This window comes from Coffea arabica, chromosome 8e, assembly GCF_036785885.1.
Source record: "Coffea arabica cultivar ET-39 chromosome 8e, Coffea Arabica ET-39 HiFi, whole genome shotgun sequence".
In the NCBI taxonomy this organism is placed as follows: domain Eukaryota; kingdom Viridiplantae; phylum Streptophyta; class Magnoliopsida; order Gentianales; family Rubiaceae; genus Coffea; species Coffea arabica.
Window position 1 is genome coordinate 45,606,712 of NC_092324.1, and position 23,966 is coordinate 45,630,677.

The 23,966-nt window shown below is 34.6% G+C and overlaps 1 protein-coding gene and 1 long non-coding RNA gene across 3 annotated transcripts; one reads left to right on the forward strand and one right to left on the reverse strand.

Moving 5' to 3' along the window:
- Positions 1 to 4,151: 4,151 nt before the first annotated feature.
- LOC113702881 (uncharacterized) lies at positions 4,152 to 6,111 on the forward strand. The gene is made up of 2 exons (XR_003451291.2): positions 4,152 to 4,838; positions 5,790 to 6,111. It is a non-coding gene; the product is annotated as an uncharacterized lncRNA (long non-coding RNA).
- Positions 6,112 to 7,442: 1,331 nt separating this feature from the next.
- Positions 7,443 to 11,406, reverse strand: LOC113704406 (protein NRT1/ PTR FAMILY 1.2-like). 2 transcript variants are annotated; one of them, XM_027226307.2, is made up of 5 exons: positions 11,308 to 11,406; positions 11,014 to 11,210; positions 10,565 to 10,782; positions 9,029 to 9,579; positions 7,443 to 8,691 (listed from the first exon to the last, which is right to left on the reverse strand). In XM_027226307.2, exons 2-5 carry the CDS (start codon positions 11,207 to 11,209, stop codon positions 7,824 to 7,826), a joined length of 1,833 nt encoding a protein of 610 aa, XP_027082108.1. In that variant the 5' UTR covers position 11,210; positions 11,308 to 11,406; the 3' UTR covers positions 7,443 to 7,823. The 2 variants fall into 2 exon arrangements, with proteins under 2 accessions (XP_027082108.1, XP_027082109.1); XM_027226308.2 differs by having other exon boundaries at positions 9,338 to 9,579; positions 11,014 to 11,357.
- Positions 11,407 to 23,966: the final 12,560 nt, after the last annotated feature.

A 23,966-nucleotide genomic window follows, 5' to 3' on the forward strand; every position in this document is an offset into this window, starting at 1 on the left:
TTGTAATAAAAGGTGGGGCCCACGTGCTACCCTCAACAGATTTGGTAATAACAAATTCATTTTCCTTTCTCTCTCTATCATTCTCCCTCTTCCTCGTCTCTTTCTTCTTAATCCTTCTTCCCTCCAATTTCTAGAAGTACCATATGCATGGTTAATTGGTAAATTTCACCTTCATTCATAAGATAGTTTCCCTACGGTAGTCAAGCCATTACCTCTATGTTTGCTCCTTTCTTGAACTCTTTGTATTTATTTTTGGATTATTAATAACAATTGTTGGTGTATTATATACATACTCCTCTCATGTGAAACGTTACCACTATCAAATATAGTAATTAAAATTGAGCCACATGTTAAAATTCAATAAAGAAAGGAAGTAAAAATTTTAATATTAAGAACTTGGCATAATAGAGAGGTATTTTTATCTCTCATGGGGTTAAGTGACAAAAAAAAAGTTAGGAAAAGCCAGGACAGGATATACCTCAGAGAGATAAATTAAAAATAACCCTTGAATTAAATCAATGCTGAGCAAAATCTATAAAGCAGATCGAGATGCTGATTTCAAACAAGGAAAGTCTAAGTCAGGTCTCAATCGACTATTGATGGAAATAGGCCATAGTAGTGGCAAGATTGTCAAAATGGCGGTACACGCATGGTCCCTTTGACCACTATATTATTAGTTTGCTTAAAGGGACATTCCACCAAACACACTTACCCGTCAAACCGAAAACTACTACAACTTGTGCCAAAGCATTGTGCCAAAGCAGTCCCTGATCTAATAAGATTTGTGTACCTGCTAATTCCAAATACAACCTCTTTAGGCTCCTCTTCCCCTGAGTATAGGATAGATAGGTAATACAATAGTTGTCATTTCCGAAAAAAAAAAAAAAAAAAACGTTAAGGGTTTGAGTTCAAATTTTTGGTTTTTTTTTTTTAATTTTCATTTCTTAAATTTCATCTTTCTTTTGATAAAGAAAAAATATTCAGAGAACTACTACAATCTGAAAACTTAAGGATTCTAGCAACTTATGCATAATTTAGACTAGTTACTAGTACAAATTCTCTTGGTAAAAGAGTCGAACAATTGCTAAATTGCTAACTGGACTCGGAGCTAGACCTGAAGCCTATGCGAGCTTTCAAATTTATGTGTATCAGCTTACACTAGATTTTTTGGACATGTAAGTAGAAAGAATCAAAACATCGAATACACAGAAAATTTAGAAATCTGCACTCCGGACAAGTGCTTACTAGAAAACAAGTTAGGGAAGTTTAGAAGGAGAGGTCACTTTTAATTGTTAGCAATATCTACACATCAATTGTGAAAATGACCAAAACATCTATAGTATATTTCTATGCCTTTGTGCGTATTTCTGTACTCACACGCGAAAATGACCAAAAGATATATAGTCTATTTCTATGCTCTTATGTGTATTTCTGTACTCACACATGAAGAAAACCATTTGGTTGTCAAGAGTGAAGAGTAGAAGAAACATAAATAGAAGGTTCCTTTTGGCTCCAAAAACAAAGAGTTTATTTTTTTTAATTTAAAATATTCTTAATCACTCTCTTTCTTATTGTGGAACTGTTTTATGTTACCTTATCCTGTAAGCTATTAGTAGGATTTTCTACAGGAAGGAATTTTAGTAATCATATGGTTAAGGTTTCACCCACAGATATATCAAAATGAAGACTCGTTCAGTCAATAAAAACTTATTAAAGAATTTATGGTGGTAATAATCTCGGAACAAACAATATAATTAGATTTTTGCCGTACCGTAATATAATTATATCTACTCTCCTAATTTTCACTTTCAATGTAACAAATGTCAGCCCTTACCTATAAAATATTAATATGAAATGCTAAAATGTATTTTCATTTCCAAATTGCCATCATGTGGCTTATAGGTAATTTATGTAACTAATTCAACGAAAAATATAACTTGAAAATGCACCAAATAGTTGAAAAAAAAATTATAACCAAAAATCATGTACGGCAGGCTAAAAGAGTTAATAGGCTGTAACAAACAGTAGAGAGAAACGATATCAAATTGTTGATGCTTGAAATACGTAGGTTCACAAGAAATTGAAATAGCAAATTTGACTTTAAAAGGGCTTGAAATTTTTTTTTTTTTAAAAAAAAAAAAAAAAAGGGAGAAAAGTATATTCCATCAGCAGTGATGTAGTAGGCCACATGATCACATTTTAGCAGTTTGTGAAAATGAATGTCTTAATTATTAATATCTTAAGGTCATCTTATTTCCTTTTTATTGTATTTTCCAAAGTCCTTCAATTGAATTTAGTTGAGTTTATGAGTATACAAGGGTAATTTGCAAAAGAAAATGCCTTTTAGCAAAGTGAAATTGTAAAAAAACCTCAAGGAAGGCTTCTGAAATTATCCCTTATTGGTATTACAAGTAATAAAATGGCATTTCTGTAATTAATTGAAGGCTATTAATATTAGTTACAGGATAACCAACAAGTCTGGTTATAAATTATAATGCACTGTTATGGATGCTGAAACTGTCCTACGTACATTACATTACTTCTTATTCATTTGGAGGAAAGGATCATGATCTGAAACGAAGCCAAGTACAAGAAGATGGCCGTGCAAGTGGGAAGCACGGTTTGTTGTGGGGCAAATCTTTCTTCAATTGAGTTAAATCAGCGTTCGACAAAGCCAATTTCTGTGAGCATCATATTATGATGCCGAATGTCCTAATCGAGTATTGGAAGAGGCAACATTAATTTGTGGCAAGATTAATCTGAAACTGCTTTCTTTGGAATAGCATGTACGTTGCTAGCAACATTTGTAGCAATATATAATTAATTTTTTTCCCCTGCAGAAAAATGACATGCCTGTAATCGTGATGGTGCAGGAGACATGACACCTTTTTTTTTTTGGGGTTAGGGACAGGGCACCTTGTGCTTTCCAGATTTAACACAAAGATGTTGGATGTTGATGTAATTGATACACAAGCACATAAAAGTGCAAAAATTTGTATTGAACAAATTTTACTAAGAAAATGAGGTTAAAGATGATGATCTTGAGGCGTATTTGATGTTATCCTTAAGATGTTATTTGTTCCAACTACATAAAGTATTTGCTACAATTTATGGCAAATTATTATCTCTAAAATATAATAAGATGTAGAGAAACTTGATAGCAAATTTCAAGTTTTCTTTTACAAACAAAAGATCAAGATTTTTTTTATTTGCCAATACTTGTCATTTTTATAGGAAAAAATACCCATGGATGCCCATTGGATACTCAAATCCTTATGAATTTGAGTATGGACTTACTTTTTCAGACCCAAAAGGGTATGGATCTGAATTTGGATCTAACTAAATTAAATGGATCTGAAACTGAATTAAAAGGATCCAACCCAGATCCTATCCATTAACATGCTTAATTGTGATAATGTGATGGAATGGACACATGGGCTCCAAATGAAATTTGGGTTTATGACATTTGCGTACTATCGTTTTTATTTGGCAAAGGACAATAATTGTGTGACAGACCAGACGCTCTAACGGGCGCGATGCCCACTGGGTGCTGAGCATCCATTTCTATTTTCTTTTTTCATAGCTTTCCATTTCTTTTGTTGTTCCAAGTAAAGCCGCCAGTGGCAAAAGCTGCGAAGGTTCTGTTCAATCAAAGCCATTGCCAGAAACCACCGTCAAGCATCAAAGATGTCAAGTACGGATCTGACTTCTATGGATAGTTGGGAACAGGGGCAGGAACGTTAATCCTTGAAAAATGACACATGTTAAAGTATATATTTGCTATTTGTCATTTGCAACTAAGGAAAACGTTAAAACTAATAAATATAGTAAATTTTACTTAGAAAAGGTAATTGATAAGTTAGTTTAACTAGGATTTTTATGTCTAAATAAAATGTTAAAATAAAATATTTTACTTAGGGAGGCTTTTTGATAAGTTAGTATAACAAAATATTTTTCTAACTAAAATATAGTGATTTAAACATTTGAACTAAACAAACTAAAAACTATTAAATTGCATTAATTGAATTGATTAAATAGTAAAATAATTCAAGAATATATGTCATATTATTAGAAATCTTTTAGAAAACATGGACTAATAAATCTCTAGTATAATAGATTTCCACGTATTTATCCCATTACAATTAGAGCTGTTAAGCAAAACAAGCAGCTCGAAAGCTCGTTAGAGCTCGGCTCGATAAGGCTCGAGCTCGGCTCGTTAATTTCAATTAACGAGTCGAGCTCGAGCTCGAAAAATACTCGTTTAGTAATCGAGCCGAGTAGGCTCGAACTCGCTTCTTTATCGAGTAGCTCGGTTGAGCTCGACAAAGAAGGGTATTTTTGTCATTTTAATAGTCAACAAGTAGAAATTTGGACTAGGGTTGAAAACTTGATATTGCATCGTTTCATTCTTCATTTCCGCCTCTCCCTCTCTGCCGCACCCCGCAGCTACTTGTTTTGCTAGCAACCCACAGGCCACAGCCAGCTAGCAACCCACAACCCTACCCACAACCCCGCAGCCCCACAGCCTCACAACACCGCAACCCCGCAGCCCCGCAACACCACAACCCAGCAACCCCGCAGCCAGCAACCTCGCAACCCCGCAGCCTCGCAACCACAGCCCCGCAACCCCGCAACCCGCAGCCGCACCCACAGCCCCGCCGTACTCCACAGCAAGCCGCAGTCCACAGCCGCAACCCACAGCAACGTCTGCCTCCACCGCCGCCCACAGACTCAACCCACAGGCCACAGCCTCTGTTTTCTGCCATTAACAACCGGTCCACCGCCGGGGCCAAAACCAGTCCAATTTGACTGGTTTCTCTAATCCTTCGTGATTTCTGGTAAGTCTTGTCTCTTTTCGTAGGTAAATTATACTAAATGACAAGAGTTCAGAACCTGCGATGTTTCGGCCCCCAAATCTGGTTTTAGGTTTCATTGCTGCTTACGGTTCAAAAACTTAACATGTGATGTGAGAAGGACTTAAATGTCTGGTGACCGTCTTCTACTTGCAAGGCTTTTAAGGATTTTGCATAATTTCTGTAATTTCTGTAATTTGCATAATCAATAATGACCCGTAATTTCTGTTCTGTAGTAGTTAATTTTTTAATTTTGTAATGTTTTTACATTCCAAAATGGATAGCTTATGCAATTTCAGAAAGAAGACTGTTGTCTTGGAAATCCAATTTAAGTTTGATACGTACAGACGTTATATTACACTTCAATTTTCTCTTTTTAATGTTTTTGACTGTATTAATTATGATTTATGAAGAATCCAAAAATTTTGTCATTCAAATGCCAAGTTGGGTAGCATCATGTTATATGGGACTGTTATGTCAGTGCTTCAAAGCTAAAGCTGCCAAATTTGGTTTCCAATTAAGAGTTTTCATCTTAGAGTTTAACCTCAACTCTGCAAAGCCTCTCCAAAGGGTGGTTCATTTTTTACTCACAAAGCCTTACGGGCTTAATTTGGACAGCATACTTCTCTTTTTTTTTTTTTTTTGCCCTTTCTTTAGTTTCTTTAGTTGTTTGCTACCCACTAAATCAATTAACTAATAATTTATTAGCGACTAAATTAGTTACTCTTAAACTACAACTAATAAATTTATACATTCAACTTTCTATATTATAATTGACACTAAATATGTAAAGAATGTAACCCCCTAAAGTATAAGTTCATCACACTTTAGTTCTTAATCTAATCAATCACCTACTAGGAACTTTCTAATCATCACACTTTAGTTCTTAATCTAATCAATCACTTTAGTTGTAACTTTCTTGTTTTCATTTTGTAGGAACCACTCGATGTTTCCGAATCATCTACAATTGAAGAAATTGATCTTCCGGACATTTGAAGGCTGTTTTTTGGAATATGTGATGCTGTTTCTTGTGATTTGTAAAGCTGGACTTGTGAAGCTGTACTTTTTCTTGTGATTTCTGAAGGGGTTGTACTTTTTCTTGTGATTTCTGAAGTTGGACAATTTTTAAGCTATGTAGCAGTGTTTTTCATGGTTATTTGGCTGTAGTTTGTGCGTTTATTTGGCTGGCCATAACCTGTTATGGTATATTGGCTCTAATGAATGTTGTCTTGAATGGAATTAGACTGTAGTTTGTGTATTTGTTTTGTTTTATTCCTAAAGTTTGTGTTGGATGGATGTTATGGTCATATTTGTCTTGGATGAAATGTGGTTAGAGTTTGTGTATTGTTGAATGTGAATGCCATTGGTTGCCAATCCTAATATTTTTTGTTGATTTTGGATAGCCTAAATCTGGATATGCTGGAGTAGAACTTCGTAAACTGATTGTTCAATTGCGAAATCGAGCCTCAAAATCGAGCCTCGAGCTTCGAACTCGAGTCTAAAATCGAGCTTCGAACTCGAGTCTAAAATCGAGCCTCGAGCCTCGAACTCGAGCCTCGAGCTCGGATACATATTTCGAGCTCGAGCTCGAGCTCGTCCGAGCCCAGCTCGTTTTTGATAAACGAGTCGAGCTCGAGCTCGAGCTCGAGTCACATTTCCATTTTTCGAGTCGAGTTCGAGTGCATATCATAGCTCGTCTGTGCTATCGAGCGAGCTCGAGCTTGGCTCGAATTCTTCACGAGTCGAGCTCGACGCTCAGATACTCGGCTCGACTCGGCTCGATTAACAGCACTAATTACAATCTACACACAACTTTCAACTTTTTACTCTTCTTATGCTTTGGTCCAAACCGTTTCCTCCTACCCATTCATTCATGCTTGTCCAACTTCCACTACCACTATTTTCCGCAGGTGGCCCATTCATTCATGCTTGTCCAACTTCTCACACCTGTGTCGCCCGTATTGTGCTCCTACGGTAGGAACGGTCAATGCGTTCCTACCATAAGGGGCAGTTGTCAGCTTTACCTTTTCAATTGTCGCAGACATTATTATTTCTAGCCTCATATTTCACTGGCTTTTGATCAAAAGACATCCACACCCAAAAGCAGCTAGCAACCATGTCAAAGCCAGTCATCATCAAAAAATTGTAGTACTAATTTTCTATCTTTTAGTAATTGTTTTGAAATGGACTCAAAAAACGGAAGAATAGATAGAGTTTCATAGTCAAACATGTGAAATTGAGTTGGATACTTGGATCTCAACAACACTGAATGAAACTACTGTAATTTAAAACAAATTCAGATTTAGATTCTTTATTTTTTTTTTCCTTTCAGCTAAGCAGGGGATTTTAGATTCTTTTAGGTGTCAGGAATCGTGGGCTTCACCAAGGGATTGGAGTTTAGGGCTTTTGTGAATTCTTGGAATGGTTTGTCAGCAGACCTCTTGACGGGGGTCGCTCAGCCTGTGGTTGAAGTAACTAAGATGTTGTAGTATTTCACTTAGATGGTACGAGGAACCGGACAAAGCAGGTAACAAGTTATGGACTGAGATAGAATAAGTTATAGGACGAGATCTGTAACTATTGCCCAAGTTATGGACTGTAACATGAAGATTTTCCTTTGGCAAATTATGGACCAACCCTCCAGGTTCGACCAAATTATTAATCTGTTCAATTTTCTGTGGAGTCAGCAATACTTTGTTGCCAAAAACTAGTCTAGTCTAGGGGAGTATTTCCAGCCACAAAAGGGAAATCACCAAGAAAGATTGTTCCTCTACTACAGTTCCCGGCTGCCAGACATCTGTGCATGCATCCAGATATAGTAAGTTGGATGACAGCTTTTACAGTAACGACATTGTTGGATCAACTGATATTCTTGACTCCCAGGTTTCTGCAGGTGTACTGAATTACTGATCACGATACAACTTGTCTAGGTTTCACCTACTATATTACAGCAATGAAAGACCTCTAGTTCTAGTCATCCTGTTCATGAAAAGTTGTCTCTTTCTTATCTTCTTTGCCAGGACCATAAGCCTTGTTGCAAATGAGGAAATAAATCATGTTAAGCATACTTAAGCCAGCAAGCACCCAGTAGTAATAATCATAGTGACCCTTATTGACATTGGTCGAAATCCAGCTTTCTTTTCCTCCCAGTTTCGAGAGTTTGTCGATGGCGTTCATAAGAAAACTTGAAACAAGATTTGCCGCAGATATCCCAAGTAAGGAAAGAGTGGAAGATATACTTGACATGCTTCTTGGAAACTCGGAATAATAGAACTCATTCTGTGCAACCATATTTGCAATTGCGCCAGCGCCGATCAGGAAAGATGGGGGAAGAAGCCAAAGTAATGACATGTCCACCACTGCATCTGAATCATCTGAATATCCTTCCCTGATAGCCAGACTACGTCGTTTAAGCTCCACTGTTGCTGCCACTATCATGCCTACAAAAGAAAGGGCCATTCCAATTCCCATTCTTTCCCTTGTCGAGAGATGAACAGGTCTCCCCAAAATTCTTGATGCAACAGGCAGGATTATCTGAAGATAAAAAGGTATCCATAGTACTGCACCGACAACGGCAAACATACTACAAGAACCAGCTGGCATTTCAAAGTTCGGACCAAATTTTCGGTTCATGGACTTTGCTTGAAGTACAGAAAATGAGAGCTGGCTGTTATTTACTGACATTATCATTCCTGCGGACCATAAGGGGATCACTCTGAGAATCGACTTCAGGTCCTCAACTTGATTTACTGTGCAAAGACTCCAGGGATCTGCCGCTGTTCCATCTGTTGTCAAGTCTTTCTCAGGATCTAGGATGATGCAAGCTTTGTTTAAGAACCTGGAAGACAAATTATTGAAGCTTCCATAAGAGAAATATTGTTTAAATGACCAACTAGGAACTTCTCTCTTGAATGTTCAAACTCCGAATGACTTTAAAGAGAAATTCTCAGACTCAAAAAATGCTTTTACAAATTGTTGAATTGGCCACCGCATGAAAAATAAAATAGGATTAATTGCAAACCAATTATAGCTACCAAATACAGGCAACCTTGCATAATCAAAATAAGTTGCTAAGAACTTGAAATTATCCATATATATATGAATCAAGAAAGAAATACAGCCCTAGCCTGCGAGCGGAGCTAATCATTTTGGATAAGAGCAAATTAAGATCACACCTTAGTTTTTCACTTGGAAGACAAATTGATGGACCCCTGTGGTGATGGCACAGCAATTTTGAGCTCTCTGTTGACAATTCTATATGCCGTTTCCTATAAGAGGCTACAGCCACTTGAAGCATTTCGACAATTAAACTTGATTTAGCCTTCAACTTGACATATAAGTGCGAAGCCAGGGAGAATGACAGAGTTGACAACAACATGAGCATGACTGGAATGCCAAAACCAACTTGCCATCCCAAGCTTTCTTGTGCGTAGACAATGCAAGTATAAGCAATTAAAAGAGAAATTGTGGATAACGCATAGTACCAGCTGAAATAGGACTCCAGAACCCGTCCATTGTTGTGGCCACCTGCTTTTTGTAACTGATCAGCACCAAAAGCTAAGGATGAAGACCTAATTCCTCCCAATCCAATAGACGTGAGTCCAAAACAAGAACACAAGAGAAAGAGTTGAAAACTTGTCGCAGAGCTACAACTTTTATTCGATTCATGACATGGAGGCGGCTTTACTTGTGGAATCATAGCTGTTAGCCACAAAAGAGCCATTCCCTTCAATCAAAGTAGAAACTCATTTTCAGATGATTCCATTAAAATTAGAAATAATATAGTAAATTTGAATGCACCCCTCTGTATTACTGGTCAGTAGTGTAATTTTTTCTTGCAGCAGCACGACTACTTCGGTGCATCAACAAGTGAAGCCTTAAAGAAAGATGCAGAGAATTTAAATTTCTTTAAGTTTTACTAGTGTGATGTGCAACAAATTATCTTCTAAAAGTCAGGGGTTCTTTTTCAGTTTTCTTCACTGCACATGAAATATCGATGGAGCAGGATTTGTAACTGAAAAATATAAAGCTGCTGTGTGCGTGAAGAAACTAATGGCCTGCATTTTCGGATGACATCATGCCATGTATGATTGGAATCCTCTCAAAAAAAAAACAAGAAGAAGATGATTATGGAGTTCCATTCCAAAAGTTCAGAAAGAGCTAATATAAAATGAGAGTTGCTGGAAGCAGAATTAGACAAGAAAGTCTAAAACATGCCTTTTCTGCAATTTGTTTCACCAGTTTCCTATGTGAACATGTTGGTTCTTAATTGAAATGATCAATTATGGTTCTAAACACAGGGTCAGAACAGATAAAATTTTGTCACTGCATGAAGATAAAAAGTGAGAAATGATGTATTTTTCAGACAAAAAAAAGGATCTGACAGCGGCAGGAAAATGACTTACACCACTCTTAAGCAACAATGATGTAATCTTAAAGTGCACCCCAACTCCTCCTCCTCACAAGATCATTAAGCATTTTTAAATGTTCTTTGATCCATCCTGGCCGCCAGATTGTAAATCAAAGAAAAAAGCCAGGGATACTCTATAAAATTCGTCCACTTTCACAGTACAATCTGAAGTTGAAAATGACATGATGGATGAAAATGCAAGAAATCGGAACAAACAGCTTCTTATGCTATGAAAAATTAAACATAATTAAAACAAATATTAACTACTGAAAACACTGAAGTGTGTAAATGGGGTATTTACCAGAAGACTGATAACACAACCAAATAAGATCATCCGAAATCGACCCAGAAATGAATCTGCAACTATAGCACCAAGAAGGGGCATGAAATTTGTTGCTGCTGACCAAAGAAAGATTATGTTAGACCCAGTAGCCATGTTCAGATGGTACTCTCCCGTCAAGTACAGAATCATGCTAGGCTGTAGCCCACAGCTTGCCACCTGCGCAAAAGCCTCATTGGCTGCCCCCGGAAAAAAACCATTAAAACACAGAACGGTCAATTCTTAATAGAAAATTTCACTAAAACTATTCCTCAATAAACTTCAATTAAACAAAGACACATAGAATGAGAATCAGATATACCTAGTTTTAATAAGGGTCGTTTGTTTCTTGTTTTCAAAGTGAGGTTTCAGTCCTCACCGTCCCCCTTTCCACCCCACCCCTTCTTCAAATTCAAAGGAAAAGAAGTTACCTAAAATGAATGGCATGGTTCTGAAGCCACCCTTTGCTGAAAAACAGTCATGATCATCGTTAAGTAAAGGCTTTGTAGTCATACTTTCTTGTTCATCATCAGCAGAATTCTCCGTCATGCATGTAGGGACTTCTACTTCTTCTACTGCAATAATATGTGTCGAGTATTTTGATCTTGATTCTCGTCCAACAACCATACTGAGCACACGGGAAAACAATTACTAATATTTTATATGAACAATTTCATACTAAGCATACGACCTAAGCCACAGATGCAAACTACAAGATAATCCACCTTCTCCCGCTAGATTTTGCAGCTCCATAGCATTAGACAGAGGAGAAAGAAGAATGAGTGGACTTGCATTCAAATCTCAAGTAGTGTTTGGATTGCATTTTTTTTAATTTTTTTTAAAAAATTATTGTAACAATTTGATGCGAAGTAAAGAGGTATTAAGAAATTGTGTTCACGAAAAATGTAATAATTTTTAATAAATTAACTGTCCAAACACAGCCAAACTCTAATGGGCTGGGGGACTAATGATGTGACGTGACCTAAGCTAGTGGCTACTACCGCCAACTTACCTTTTGTGGTCCGTCAATTTGATACCAATTTATGGTCCAACCATCCAGATTGAATTGCTGAATCCCACATACTGCTCTTTAATGTACGGTATAGTCTTTTTGATGTACATGACGGATTAAGTGGAGATGGAAGTTGAATGGATGAAATTGATGGTTGGACACAATTTCTAGGGATTGCAAATTTATTGTCTTTTTGCTTGTTATTGCGTTGGTGTTCTTCTGTACAATTATAGTTATTGTGCGAGTATTTATATATATTGTACATATAATGAGAATTAGTGATCATAGAAGCCCCTAACACTTAGCTATAAACAATTTTTTTTGTTGTCAATACAGAAAGTGTTCTAATTTTCTGTTGGATTAATATCCTTGTACTTGTGCACCTAACCCCCCAAAGATACACAAGTAATAGAGAGGTGATTCGAATACTCGATCTCGAAACCTAATTAGACTATTCCAAAATCATCCGAACCAACCCAAGAGCAGCTATAAACAAATTACCTTGTAGTGTTTTTCGATGGAGGATGCATTTGGATTTGAAATTCAAATCTCTTATCCAAGCAAGTGAAGAAATTTGTATGCTATCGTTTGGAAAAAAAAAATAATAATTAGTTTTGACCAATGATAGTGAATTAATCTAAAATAATATTTTGCTTGCATCATAAACACAATTCTCAACCCACTTTTTTATATTCCCAACCACCTTTTTATCTCACATACATTAGATCACAAAAAGTGTGACAGTAATTATTTCAAATAATATTTCAAATAATACTCTATCCAAACAAACCACTAGTATTTCAAATAAGACTTTAGATCTCATTAATTATATGTTTAATACAATTCAAATAAGCACGTAGAGTTTTTATTTGTCAAGATTCAAATTGGTCAAGGACGTAGTTGCTCCTGACGATAACAAAATTTCCCTTCATATCTCTTCATGTCTCCAATAATTTACATCTTTTCTTACTACAGTGAGTAGTGTACAGCTACACCACCGCCCCCCGCTGCCGGTACCAGCATCTTCTGTGGCCTGAACCGATGCCACCATTTAGCGTTGCCGGCAAGATTGGCTCTAGCAAGACAAAATGATTCGTTCATTTTATCGTGTCATTTGAGCACTCCGAACTCGTTTAGAAGTTTGTGTAATGCCTTGATCGAGAGGAGTGATTGAAGGAAACTGGCTGTGGTGGAACGCAGGGGATTTGGGGCAGGGACGGTCATCAGTATGACCGTCCTTGCACGGTTGAGGGCCAAGATTGGCCCTCAAAATTTTGTGCGGCTGAAATTACACCATGTAACTCGATTTCCGCGTCAAGTGTGGGACCCACCACTATCTGTTGTGAAAATACATCCTGTGAAAAAAAAGTTACACGATGTACAAAGAAAGTTACATGGTGTTGATAATGACCAAAATTGGCAGCAACCATCCGTGCCCCGAGTCCGAAGGCAGCAGATAAGGTTGGGAAAGAAGATTCCTAACATGAGTGCTGGTGACTTTTTTTTGTTTGGATATAAGATTATTTGAAATAATTATTATGACACTTTTACAATATGATATATACGAGATAGAGATAGAAAGATGATTAGAAAGATAAAAAAATATATTAAAATTTGCATTTGGAAAGTAAGCAAATTATTTTTTTTTTCAAATCACTTATATCCAAACAAACTTTTCAAATCACTATTTGTATGTATAGGCAAAAGTTTCTGGATTTGATATTATTTAGAATTTTATGGGTTGTTGTTCTTTATCTTTACAGATTTGAGTTTTTGGACTTTTGTATTAATTTTCCTTTTTAATCATTATCTGAATTGTGGTTTTTGTATAATTTTTTGGACATTTATTGTAGAAGGAATGAAAAGGAAAATGAGAGAAAAAACTAATAACTTTTATTAAGATGAGTGACGTGGCTCCATAGAAACCATAAGGTCTATATGTGGGCTGATGGACCGATGCATCCAAGTATTTGTACTTTACATTTGGGTCAACGCAATAAGTAACTTGCCAAATTTATCTTTAGACGTGGGACATATAACGGGTCCATAACTCATTCCGGCCAAAATTGGCTTGAAAAGGTGTTGAAAAGGTGTTGTAGGTTAATTTTCTTATCTCAAGCAATCTGGACAAATCTTTGTGATAGTTCAAGAAATAAAGTGGGATTAAGTTAAACTGGGGTTTAATGGGAAATTCAAACTGTATTAATTGAAATTTGAGGAAAATAATGGCAAATTCTTGTGGTCAAGTGAAAATATTGTTTAAGATTGCAAAAATTCTTACAGCTTAGTTTTTTGACGTCAAGAAGTTGGACAAATTTTTGTTATGGATCAAAAAATAAAGTAGGGTTAAGTATTTAAATGTAAATGAGTTAATAAATATGACAATGTGTTTTAAAGTGTTTAGATGTAGAGGGGCACCCCATACCCTTAAATCGGACAGCTCCTTAGATTATGGCAATAGCTTTATTCAATTTTTTAGCCTAAGAGTTTTAGCTTGAATGACTTAATAGTCAAGCAGAAGCCAAATTGATTTAAGTTGATATTTCCTTGTATATTCAACTTAAATTTAAACACTCACATGAATAATCCCTTGCATATACACCGTCACATAGTACATTTTCACATTTTTAAAAATTTAACACCTTAGTCCTCTTTTAATTAGAATTAATTAACACTATAAAAGGGAAAAAGATGAAAGATCTTCCAAAACATATGAAATGAATAAATAAATGCAGAATCATATCTATGTGTGTATATATTTATCATCAATTGCATCATATATTTTCACATTTTTAAAAGTTTAACACCTAAGTCCTCTTTCAATTAAAATAAATTAACACGGGGAGGGTTGGGTTGGGTGGTACGAGGGGAGGGAGTGTAAGCAAGAGGTCTCGGGTTCGAGTCCTCCCGCTTACACTAAAAGAAAAAATGTAAATATATATATATATATATAATAATAATAATAAATAAATTAACACACTTTAAAAAGTTAAAAGATGAAACAAGATGAAAGATCTTTCAAAATACATGAAACAAGTAAATGAAAGATCATCAATTGCATCATTTATTTGTACCTTTGTGAAAGTAACAACTTCACTTGTATTTGCTTAGTTATATGTATGTATGCATTAAACTCCATAGAAAAGCGTATTTAGAATTTTAGAAATAATTTCACAATTTATGGATGGCCAAAATAAAATTAAGAAAATGTTACTAGTTGAGTAAAATTATGAATGGGGAGGGAGGGCTAAATTAATTAGTTCGAAAAAAAAAAAGTGTAAGTGAGAAGCCCCCATTCGTGCCCTAATGCTCACATTACAAATAAATAAATAAGTACAATTATGAATCACTCCACAGTTAACTAGTGGATGCTGGGTATTGGATTATGAGAAAGTGGGCCAATGAAGGTGGTACCAAGAGATGGTACAGATAGGGAACGGGTTTCAATTATTTTTGGGATCATAATTTAATAGCAGAGATTATTAGAGATCATTCAGCAACGTAATTTTCATGTCACGGCCAAACACAAACACACGACCTTACCTAGCCAACATGTGGTGCCATAGGAAACATCTACTAAAAATATCCAGACTTGACGTTTTCAGAAACTTGTTATTGGGATCTCGTGCAAAACGTGAGGTTGTCGTGCAAAACGTGGAGGATGTCCTGTGGGGTCCCGTGCAAAACGTGAGGTTGTCCTGTGGTACAAAAATGTTTGCACTATGATCAGATGAAAGAACCACTGGGCCAATGGCTCAGTGCCAATGGCTAAGAGTTGTGCCATAGCACTTTTTTTATTTAGTTGGGTCTGTATACCCACTAGCTCCTACAAAAAAAAAATAATCAGATGAAATAATCTAGGTGGAAGTTCTTTTTTTTTTTCCTAAAGGAAACTACTCTATGGGAATCGACTTTAAGAAAGATATCCCACTGTGATCAATAAATCTTGTAATAATGTACCACGGATGCTAAAACGCCCTGTATTACTATTGAACAATTGGAGGAAAAGGTCATAGTCGAAGACGAAGGCAACTAGGAAAAGTGACTTTTTCTTGTATTTGTATTTGTGTGTGTGTGTCTATACATACATATATATATATATATATATATATATATATACATATATATATATATATATATATATATATATATATATATATATATATATATTTGTAAATGAGAGGTGTTGAATACAGGGCTTTCTACTTATAATATTTTTCACCTTTCCATCCAATCCAACCCTCTCTGACAAAAAAGAAGCGGTTATGAAAGTGGAGAAGATGGTTAGTTGTTGACCTAAGTTTTTCTACAATTGAATTAAGGGTTAATTACAATTTATCCCTTGAAATTATACTATGACTCTTACTTTACTCTCTAATTTTTATTTTTTGTCACTTAAGCTCATGGGAGACAAAAATACCCTTCTACTATATAGGTATATTTTCCTCTCTTTTATTTTTTTTAGTCAAAATTAGTTTTTTCAAATTTTTATTTTTGAGCAAATAAAAAATTTTGCTAACAAAAAAAATTAAAGATATTCATTTTCTAATTTGTAATTATGAAGAAACTACATAGAATTTTTTTTACATAATTAGTTAATTATAAATCAATATCATTTATTCTTCTATTATACAAAAAATTTTGTATTCTATTTTCTTTTAATTGGACAATTCAAAATCGCCATTGTTTTACAATCACATTTTTTTTTTGTCAAACGACAATGTATAATCACACATTCACATGTTAGTTATCTGGACATTTTTTGTTCTTTTTTCTCTAATGGATATTTGCTTATTGCATTATTTTTTTGGGATAATTTTCAAAACCTTTCTTGAGGTTTCTGATAATTTCACTCGAATCCCCCCAATTTTAGAAAATTATACTGACCTCCCTCAATTCAATAAAATGACTACAATGTCCTCTATTTAATAGATAATTTACCACATATGTGGGACACAAAAACCAAACCAAAAGTAAAAGAAAAAATAAAAACCTGCAACAACTCGTTATCATCCCCAACCCTACTTTAATTAACAGTAGTTCCTTTTTCTCTCTCCCTCCTTTTTTTTCTACCTCTTATGATTCTCTCATTCCTGCCTATAACTCCATAGTTTTTTGCACCCATCAACTACACCACCATGCAAACCTACTCGAAGTGTTTATTTCATGTCTACTTCTCTCTTTCTGTGATGGTTAACTATCAGCCCATCTTATTTATTTTTTCTCGTATTATAATTTGCATACATTAAAGAATCAAAATTTTCAAAATTACAAATTGAGGAAGCAAATGAAAATTTCATGGTCAAATTAGATGGAGATGATGAAGGTGGTTGTGATAGAGAGGGAAAATGAAATTAATGGGCTATTGTCGAAAGAGAAAAAAGGGACGAATTTGGGTTATGCTATTATGTCTGTTACGAACTAGAATCAAATATCTTCATTTGGTTTCATTTTTGTTTGATTTACAAGTATTGGTGATGGTTTGTCACAAAGATTAGTTTCTCTATTCCTAACGCCATTGGTGTATGGGGTTACTCTTAGCATAAGCATCAATAGTTGTTAGCCAAGTTCTTTTCTGTTCAAGGAAGGTGACAGGCAATAAGTAGTAAGTTCATAATTTGAGGTGTTAGATTAGTCAATAGACAAAATATAGTGTTAACTTGGGGTAGGAAGCTTTTTGAGGGTATTTTAGTTGGTAGTGGTGGTTATAATCGATTTGTAGAGAAAGTGATTTGGGTAGAGTTTGAGATTTTGATAATGCCGAAATTGATAGAATTTGGAGCTTAAGTTGGAGTGCAATTTTGGTAAATTTTGGGATTTTAGTGATACCAAATTGATAGAATTTGGGGATTAAGTTGGAGTTTGCTTGAACAGGTTGATAAAGTTTTGGGTTTACAATTATCGTGGAACATAGCAAGTTTGGATGCAAGTGTTTGTTAACTTTTTTTTTTTTTTTTTTGGTTAAATTGATCACTAAACCTTTTTTCACTTTCTTTTGATGTATGATATTGCATAAGGGCATTTTATGATACTTAAGTATAATTCTAACATGATGGGTCTATACTGTTACTTAAACAGTAAAAGTAAGAGAGGTTAGTGTGATTTTCTAAATTTGGGGGAGTTGAGTGAAATTGTCAGAAACCTCAAGGGGGGTTTCTGAAATTATCCATATTTTTTTCTTTGCCTTTATAAAGATAATCCATTGTTGGTGTATTCCCTAATGTACATACTCCTCTCATGGGAAACTTTATCACTATCAATTATAGTAATTAAAATTGAACCACAAGTTAAAATTAAATAAAGGAAGGAAATAAAAATTTTAATATTAAGAACTTGGCATAATAGAGAGGTATTTTTATCTCTCAAGGGGTTAAGTGACAAAAAAAAAAGTTAGGAAAAGCCAGGATATACCTCAGAGAGATAAATTAAAAATAACCCTTGAATTAAATCAATGCTGAGCAAAATCAATAAAGCAGATCGAGATGCTGATTTCAAACAAGGAAAGTCTAAGTCAGGTCTCAATGACTATTGATGGAAATAGGCCATAGTAGTAGCAAGATTGTCTTCTTTTTTTTTTTTTTTTTTTTGTTAACACAGGGGTGTCCGGGTACTCAAAACCTGGACAAGTCAGGAAGATCGCCATACCCTAAGGAGGGGGAGCGGACCGCTCGAGTTACCCCGCGGGGGCAGAAGACCCGCCACATTGTGTGGCAAATTTTGTGGGAGGCAGGGGTTGAACCCCTGACCTCCAGCACCACCGTAGAGGTGATGACCACTGGACCAAATGGCCAGTGGCTAGTAGCAAGATTGTCAAATGGCAGTACATGCATGGTCCCTTTGATCATTTAAAAGACAGCTATATTATTAGTTTCCTTAAAGGGACATTCCACCAAACACACTGACCCGTCAAACTGAAAACTACTAGAACTTGAGCGGTTTAGAATCCAAGCGTTGTGCCAAAGCAGTTCTTTGGTCTTGTAAGGTTTGTGTATCTGCTAGTCCCAAACATAGTCTCTTTAGGCTCCCCCTCCCTTGTAGTATAGGATAGATAGGTAATACAATAGTTGTCGTCTCCGGAGAAAAAAAGAAAAAGAAAAAAAAACGTTAAGTTTGAGTTCAAATTTTCTGTTTTTTTTTTTATTTTCATTTCTTAAATTTCATCTTTCTTTTGATAAAGAAAAAATATTCAGAGAACTACTACAATCTGAAAACTTATGGATTCTAACAACTTATGCATAATTTAGACTAGTTACTAGTACAAATTCTCTTGGTAAAAGAGTCGAACAATTGCTAAATTGCTAACTGGACTCGGAGCTAGACCTGAAGCCTATGTGATCTTTCAAATTTATGTGCATCAGCTTACACTAGATTTTTTGGGCATGTAAATAGAAAGAATCAAAACATCGAATACACAGAAAATTTAGAAATCTGCACTCCGGACAAGTGTTTACTAGAAAACAAGTTAGGGAAGTTTAGAAGGAGAGGTCACTTTTAATTGTTAGCAATATCTACACATCAATTGTGAAAATGACCAAAACATCTATAGTATATTTCTATGCCTTTGTGCGTATTTCTGTACTCACACGCGAAAATGACCAAAAGATATATAGTCTATTTCTATGCCCTTATGTTTATTTCTGTACTCACACATGAAGAAAACCATTTGGTTGTCAAGAGTGAAGAGTAGAAGAAACATAAATAGAAGGTTCCTTTTGGCTCCAAAAACAAAGAGTTTATTTTTTTTAATTTAAAATATTCTTAATCACTCTCTTTCTTATTGTGGAACTGTTTTATGTTACCTTATCCTGTAAGCTATTAGTAGGATTTTCTACAGGAAGGAATTTTAGTAATCATATGGTTAAGGTTTCACCCACAGATATATCAAAATGAAGACTCGTTCAGTCAATAAAAACTTATTAAAGAATTTATGGTGCTAATAATCTCGGAACAAACAATATAATTAGATTTTTGCCGTACCGTAATATAATTATATATACTCTCCTAATTTTCACTTTCAATGTAACAAATGTCAGCCTTTACCTATAAAATATTAATATGAAATGCTAAAATGTATTTTCATTTCCAAATTGCCATCATATGGCTTATAGGTAATTGATGTAACTAATTCAACGAAAAAAATAACTTGAAAATGCACCAAATAGTTGAAAAAAAAATTTATAACCAAAAATCATGTATGGCAGGCTAAAAGAGTTAAATAGGCTGAAACAAACAGTAGAGAGAAACGATATCAAATTGTTGATGCTTGAAATACGTAGGTTCACAAGAAATTGAAATAGCAAATTTGACTTTAAAAGGGCTTGAAATTTAAAAAAAAAAAAAGGAGAAAAGCATATTCCATTAGCAGTGATGTAGTAGGCCACGTGATCACATTTTAGCAGTTTGTGAAAATGAATGTCTTAATTATTAATATCTTAAGGTCATCTTATTTCCTTTTTATTGTATTTTCCAAAGTCCTTCAATTGAATTTAGTTGAGTTTATGAGTATACAAGGGTAATTTGCAAAAGAAAACGCGTTTTAGCAAAGTGAAATTGTTAAAATAAAAAAAAAAAAAACCTCAAGGAAGGCTTCTGAAATTATCCCTTATTGGTATTACAAGTAATAAAATGGCATTTCTGTAATTAATTGAATACTATTAATATTAGTTACAAGATAACCAACAAGTCTGGTTATAAATTATAATGCACTGTTATGGATGCTGAAACTGTCCTACGTACATTACATTACTTCTTATTCATTTGGAGGAAAGGATCATGATCTGAAACGAAGCCAAGTACAAGAAGATGGCTGTGCAAGTGGGAAGCACGGTTAGTTGTGGGGAAAAATCCACTTTTCATCCTCAAACTTTGTGACGAAGATACATTTGGTCCCTAAACTTTTCGTCAGAACACATTGAGTACATGAATTAATGATTTGTTGCCACATTTAGTCAAAAAAGGGAATTTACTCAATTTGGACGGTGAAGACCACACGACCGTTAACAAATGTCCAAATATCAATTTATAACCAACACAAGTTAGACACAAGTCCACACTTGACTCTCTCTCTAACCCACTGCTTTTCTTCTCCAAGTTTCCCCCTTTCCCACTGAGTTAATGAAGTGAAAAGCTGCTTGAGATTAGCAGAGTTAATGGAGTGATTCAACAAATCTTTTCCAATCCAGTATATTTAATATAAATTAAATGATTCAGAGTAAAATATTCATAAATAACTATTACTTTGTTCGTGTAATAGAGGAAACCCATAAAGAACTGATATGTTATAGGCAATTTCTTTTTTTTTTTTTTACTTTCACGTATTTAATTTATATTAAATACAAAACCTACTAGTTTTCCTTTCGTAAAAATATTAGTATATCACTTTTTAAATTTTACTTACAAACATTTATGTATTTAACATAAATTATATGATTCAGAGTAAAATGCCTATAAATAGCTAGTATTTTATTCATATAATAGAAGAAACCCGTAAAGAGCTAGTAAAAAGTGGGTAATTTCTTTTTTTACTTTCACGTATTTAATTTATGTTAAATACAAAACCTACTAGTTTCCCTTTCGTAATAATATTAGTGTAACACTTTTTGAATTTCACTTATAAACATTTATGTATTTAATATAAATTAAATGATCCAAAGTAAAATGCTCATAAATAACTAATACTTTATTCATATAATGGAAGAAACTCGTAAAGAACTGGTATGTTATGGACAATTTTTTTTACTTTCAAATACTTCATTTATATTAAATACAAAATATGCTAGTTTTCCTTTGATAAAAATATTTGTGTAACGGCTGTTGAATTTTATTTGCAAATATTTATGTATTTAACATAAATTAAATGATTCAAAATAAAATACCCATAAAAACTTGGTACTTGGTTCATGTAATAGAGAAAAGCCATAAAGAGTTGGTACTTTATGAGATATTTCTTTTTTAAAAAATATTTAATTTCTTTTAAATAGATAACCTATGTTGACCTTGGTTGATCAGTCCTTGGTTTTGATGATTAACAAATCAAAATGTAGATTTGGACTAATGTTTTTATGTGAGAAAATTGTTAGAACAGGTCATTGATCCAAAAGAGAATCGAAAAGATTTGAATCAAAGAGAAGTTAAGAAATATGAAGGTTCGAACGTAGAGGATCGGACGTTCGATGGATGATCGGTCGTCTGACTGACAACGATACTCTTCGGACGCTTGGATCGGACGCTCATTCATTGCTTCGGCCGTCCGACACAAAAAGAATGAACGTTGAACATTCTGACTTCTATGGGACGCAGGGTTCGGACGCAAAACAAATGGTTCGGACGTCCGATAGGTGGTTCGGACGCATGGTTCGGACGCAGAGCAAATGGTTCGGACGTCCGACAGGCCAACGGCTAGTTTCGACAGCATTTAATATTTGACCGTTGGAGAACCTTTTGGAGCCATTTCTCACCTTCTATAAATACCCCAAAGCACAAGAAGACACTGACTTTTGGCCAACACTAAATACAAGCTTACAAGTGAGATCTTTGAGTAGAAATATTCTTTGTTGGTTGTATAAGGGGTTGGGTAAGTTGGGTTGTGAGGTTGCTCAAGTGAAGATTACTCTCTAGGAGGAGTAAAACCTTGGTGAAGGTGAACCTATCACTTGGAGTGGTAAAACCTTGATAAAGGTTGGCTCACTTGTATAAAGTAGTTCTTAATTGAATGGGTAAGCTTTCAATTGTAGCTAGTTGAGGGTTTACTTGGAGAGTAGTAAAATTCCTTTGCTCAACCAAAGTATGTTTGGGGTGAGGAAGGAGTGAGCCTTCACTTGTACAAGTTGGTTAGCACTACCATCAATTGAAGAAACTATTTGGTGGATTCAACTCCAAATTTGGAAGAAGCTTGGGAGTTTGATTGATTTGAATTTCTTTTACTTTATTTTTCCTCTATTTTTGTGCTTTAAAATTGCTTATATTCTTTGTCATTGTATTTACTTGACTACTTGTCTGGTTGAATATTTTGGTTGTATTCATTGTATTTACTTGACTACTTGTCTGGTTGAGTATTTTGATTGTATTTGGTTGCATCGGGGCTTACAACCTACTAGTTTTTTTCATTTTACTTGAATTTTACTTAAAAACATTTATATTTTACTTAAAAACAGCTAATATACTCTAACACTTTTTGAATTTTACTTAAAAACATTTATATATTTATTATAAATTGAATGTTTGAGAGTAAAACGTCCACAAAAAACTAGTATTTTGAATAGGTAATGCCCGTTAAATAAGAACTTAAAATAATACCAAAATGGACAACTTGTTCAAGGAATTGTGTAATGTCCACAAAAAGCTGACTTGTGCTGGTTATAAATTGATATTTGGACATCTATTAACAGCCACGTGGTCTTCACCGTTCAAATTGAGTAAATTCCCATTTTTTGACTAAATGTGGCAAAAAATCGTTAATTCATGTACTCAATGTGTTCTGACGAAAAGTTTTGGGACCAAATGTGTCTTTGTCATAAAGTTTGGGGATGAAAAGTGAATTTTTCCCGTTAGTTGTGGGGCAAATCTTTCTTCAATTGAGTTAAATCAGCGTTCGACAAAGCCAATTTCTGTAAGCATCATATTGTGATGCCGAATGTCCTAATCGAGTATTGGAAGAGGCAACATTAATTTGTGGCAAGATTAATCTGAAACTGCTTTCTTTGGAGTAGCATAGATGTTTGTAGCAACATTTGTAGCAATATATAATTAATTCATTTGTAGCAATATATAATTAATTTTTTTCCCCTGCAGAAAAATGACATGCCTGTAATCGTAGACTCTGATGGTGCAGGAGACATGACACCCTTTTTTTTTTTTTTGGTAAGGGACATGGCACCTTGTGCTTTCCAGATTCAACACAAAGATACTGGAAGTTGATGTAATTGATACACAAGCACATAAAAGTGCAGAAATTTGTATTGAGCAAATTTCATTAAGAAAGTAAGGTTGAAGATGATGATCTTGAAGCGTATTTGATATTATGCTTAAGATGTTATTTGTTCCAACTACATAAAGTATTTGCTGCAAGTTATGGCAAATTATAATCTCTAAAATATAATAAGATTTAGAGAAACTTGATAGCAAATTTCAAGTATTCTTTTACAAAAAAAAAGATCAAGATTTTTTTTATTTGCCAATACTTGTCATTTTTATAGGAAAAGACATAACTCAACAATCACAAATTAATCAGCCACAATCTCCGACGTTTATGGGCATTAAGAGACAGCAATTAAATTCCATTAATGGATAGAACATGTCAAAAATGTTCCAGAAATTTTTTTAGCTTTTAAGAAGATTCCACAAACGGATCCACTTTCCCATTGCCGCGGGTCC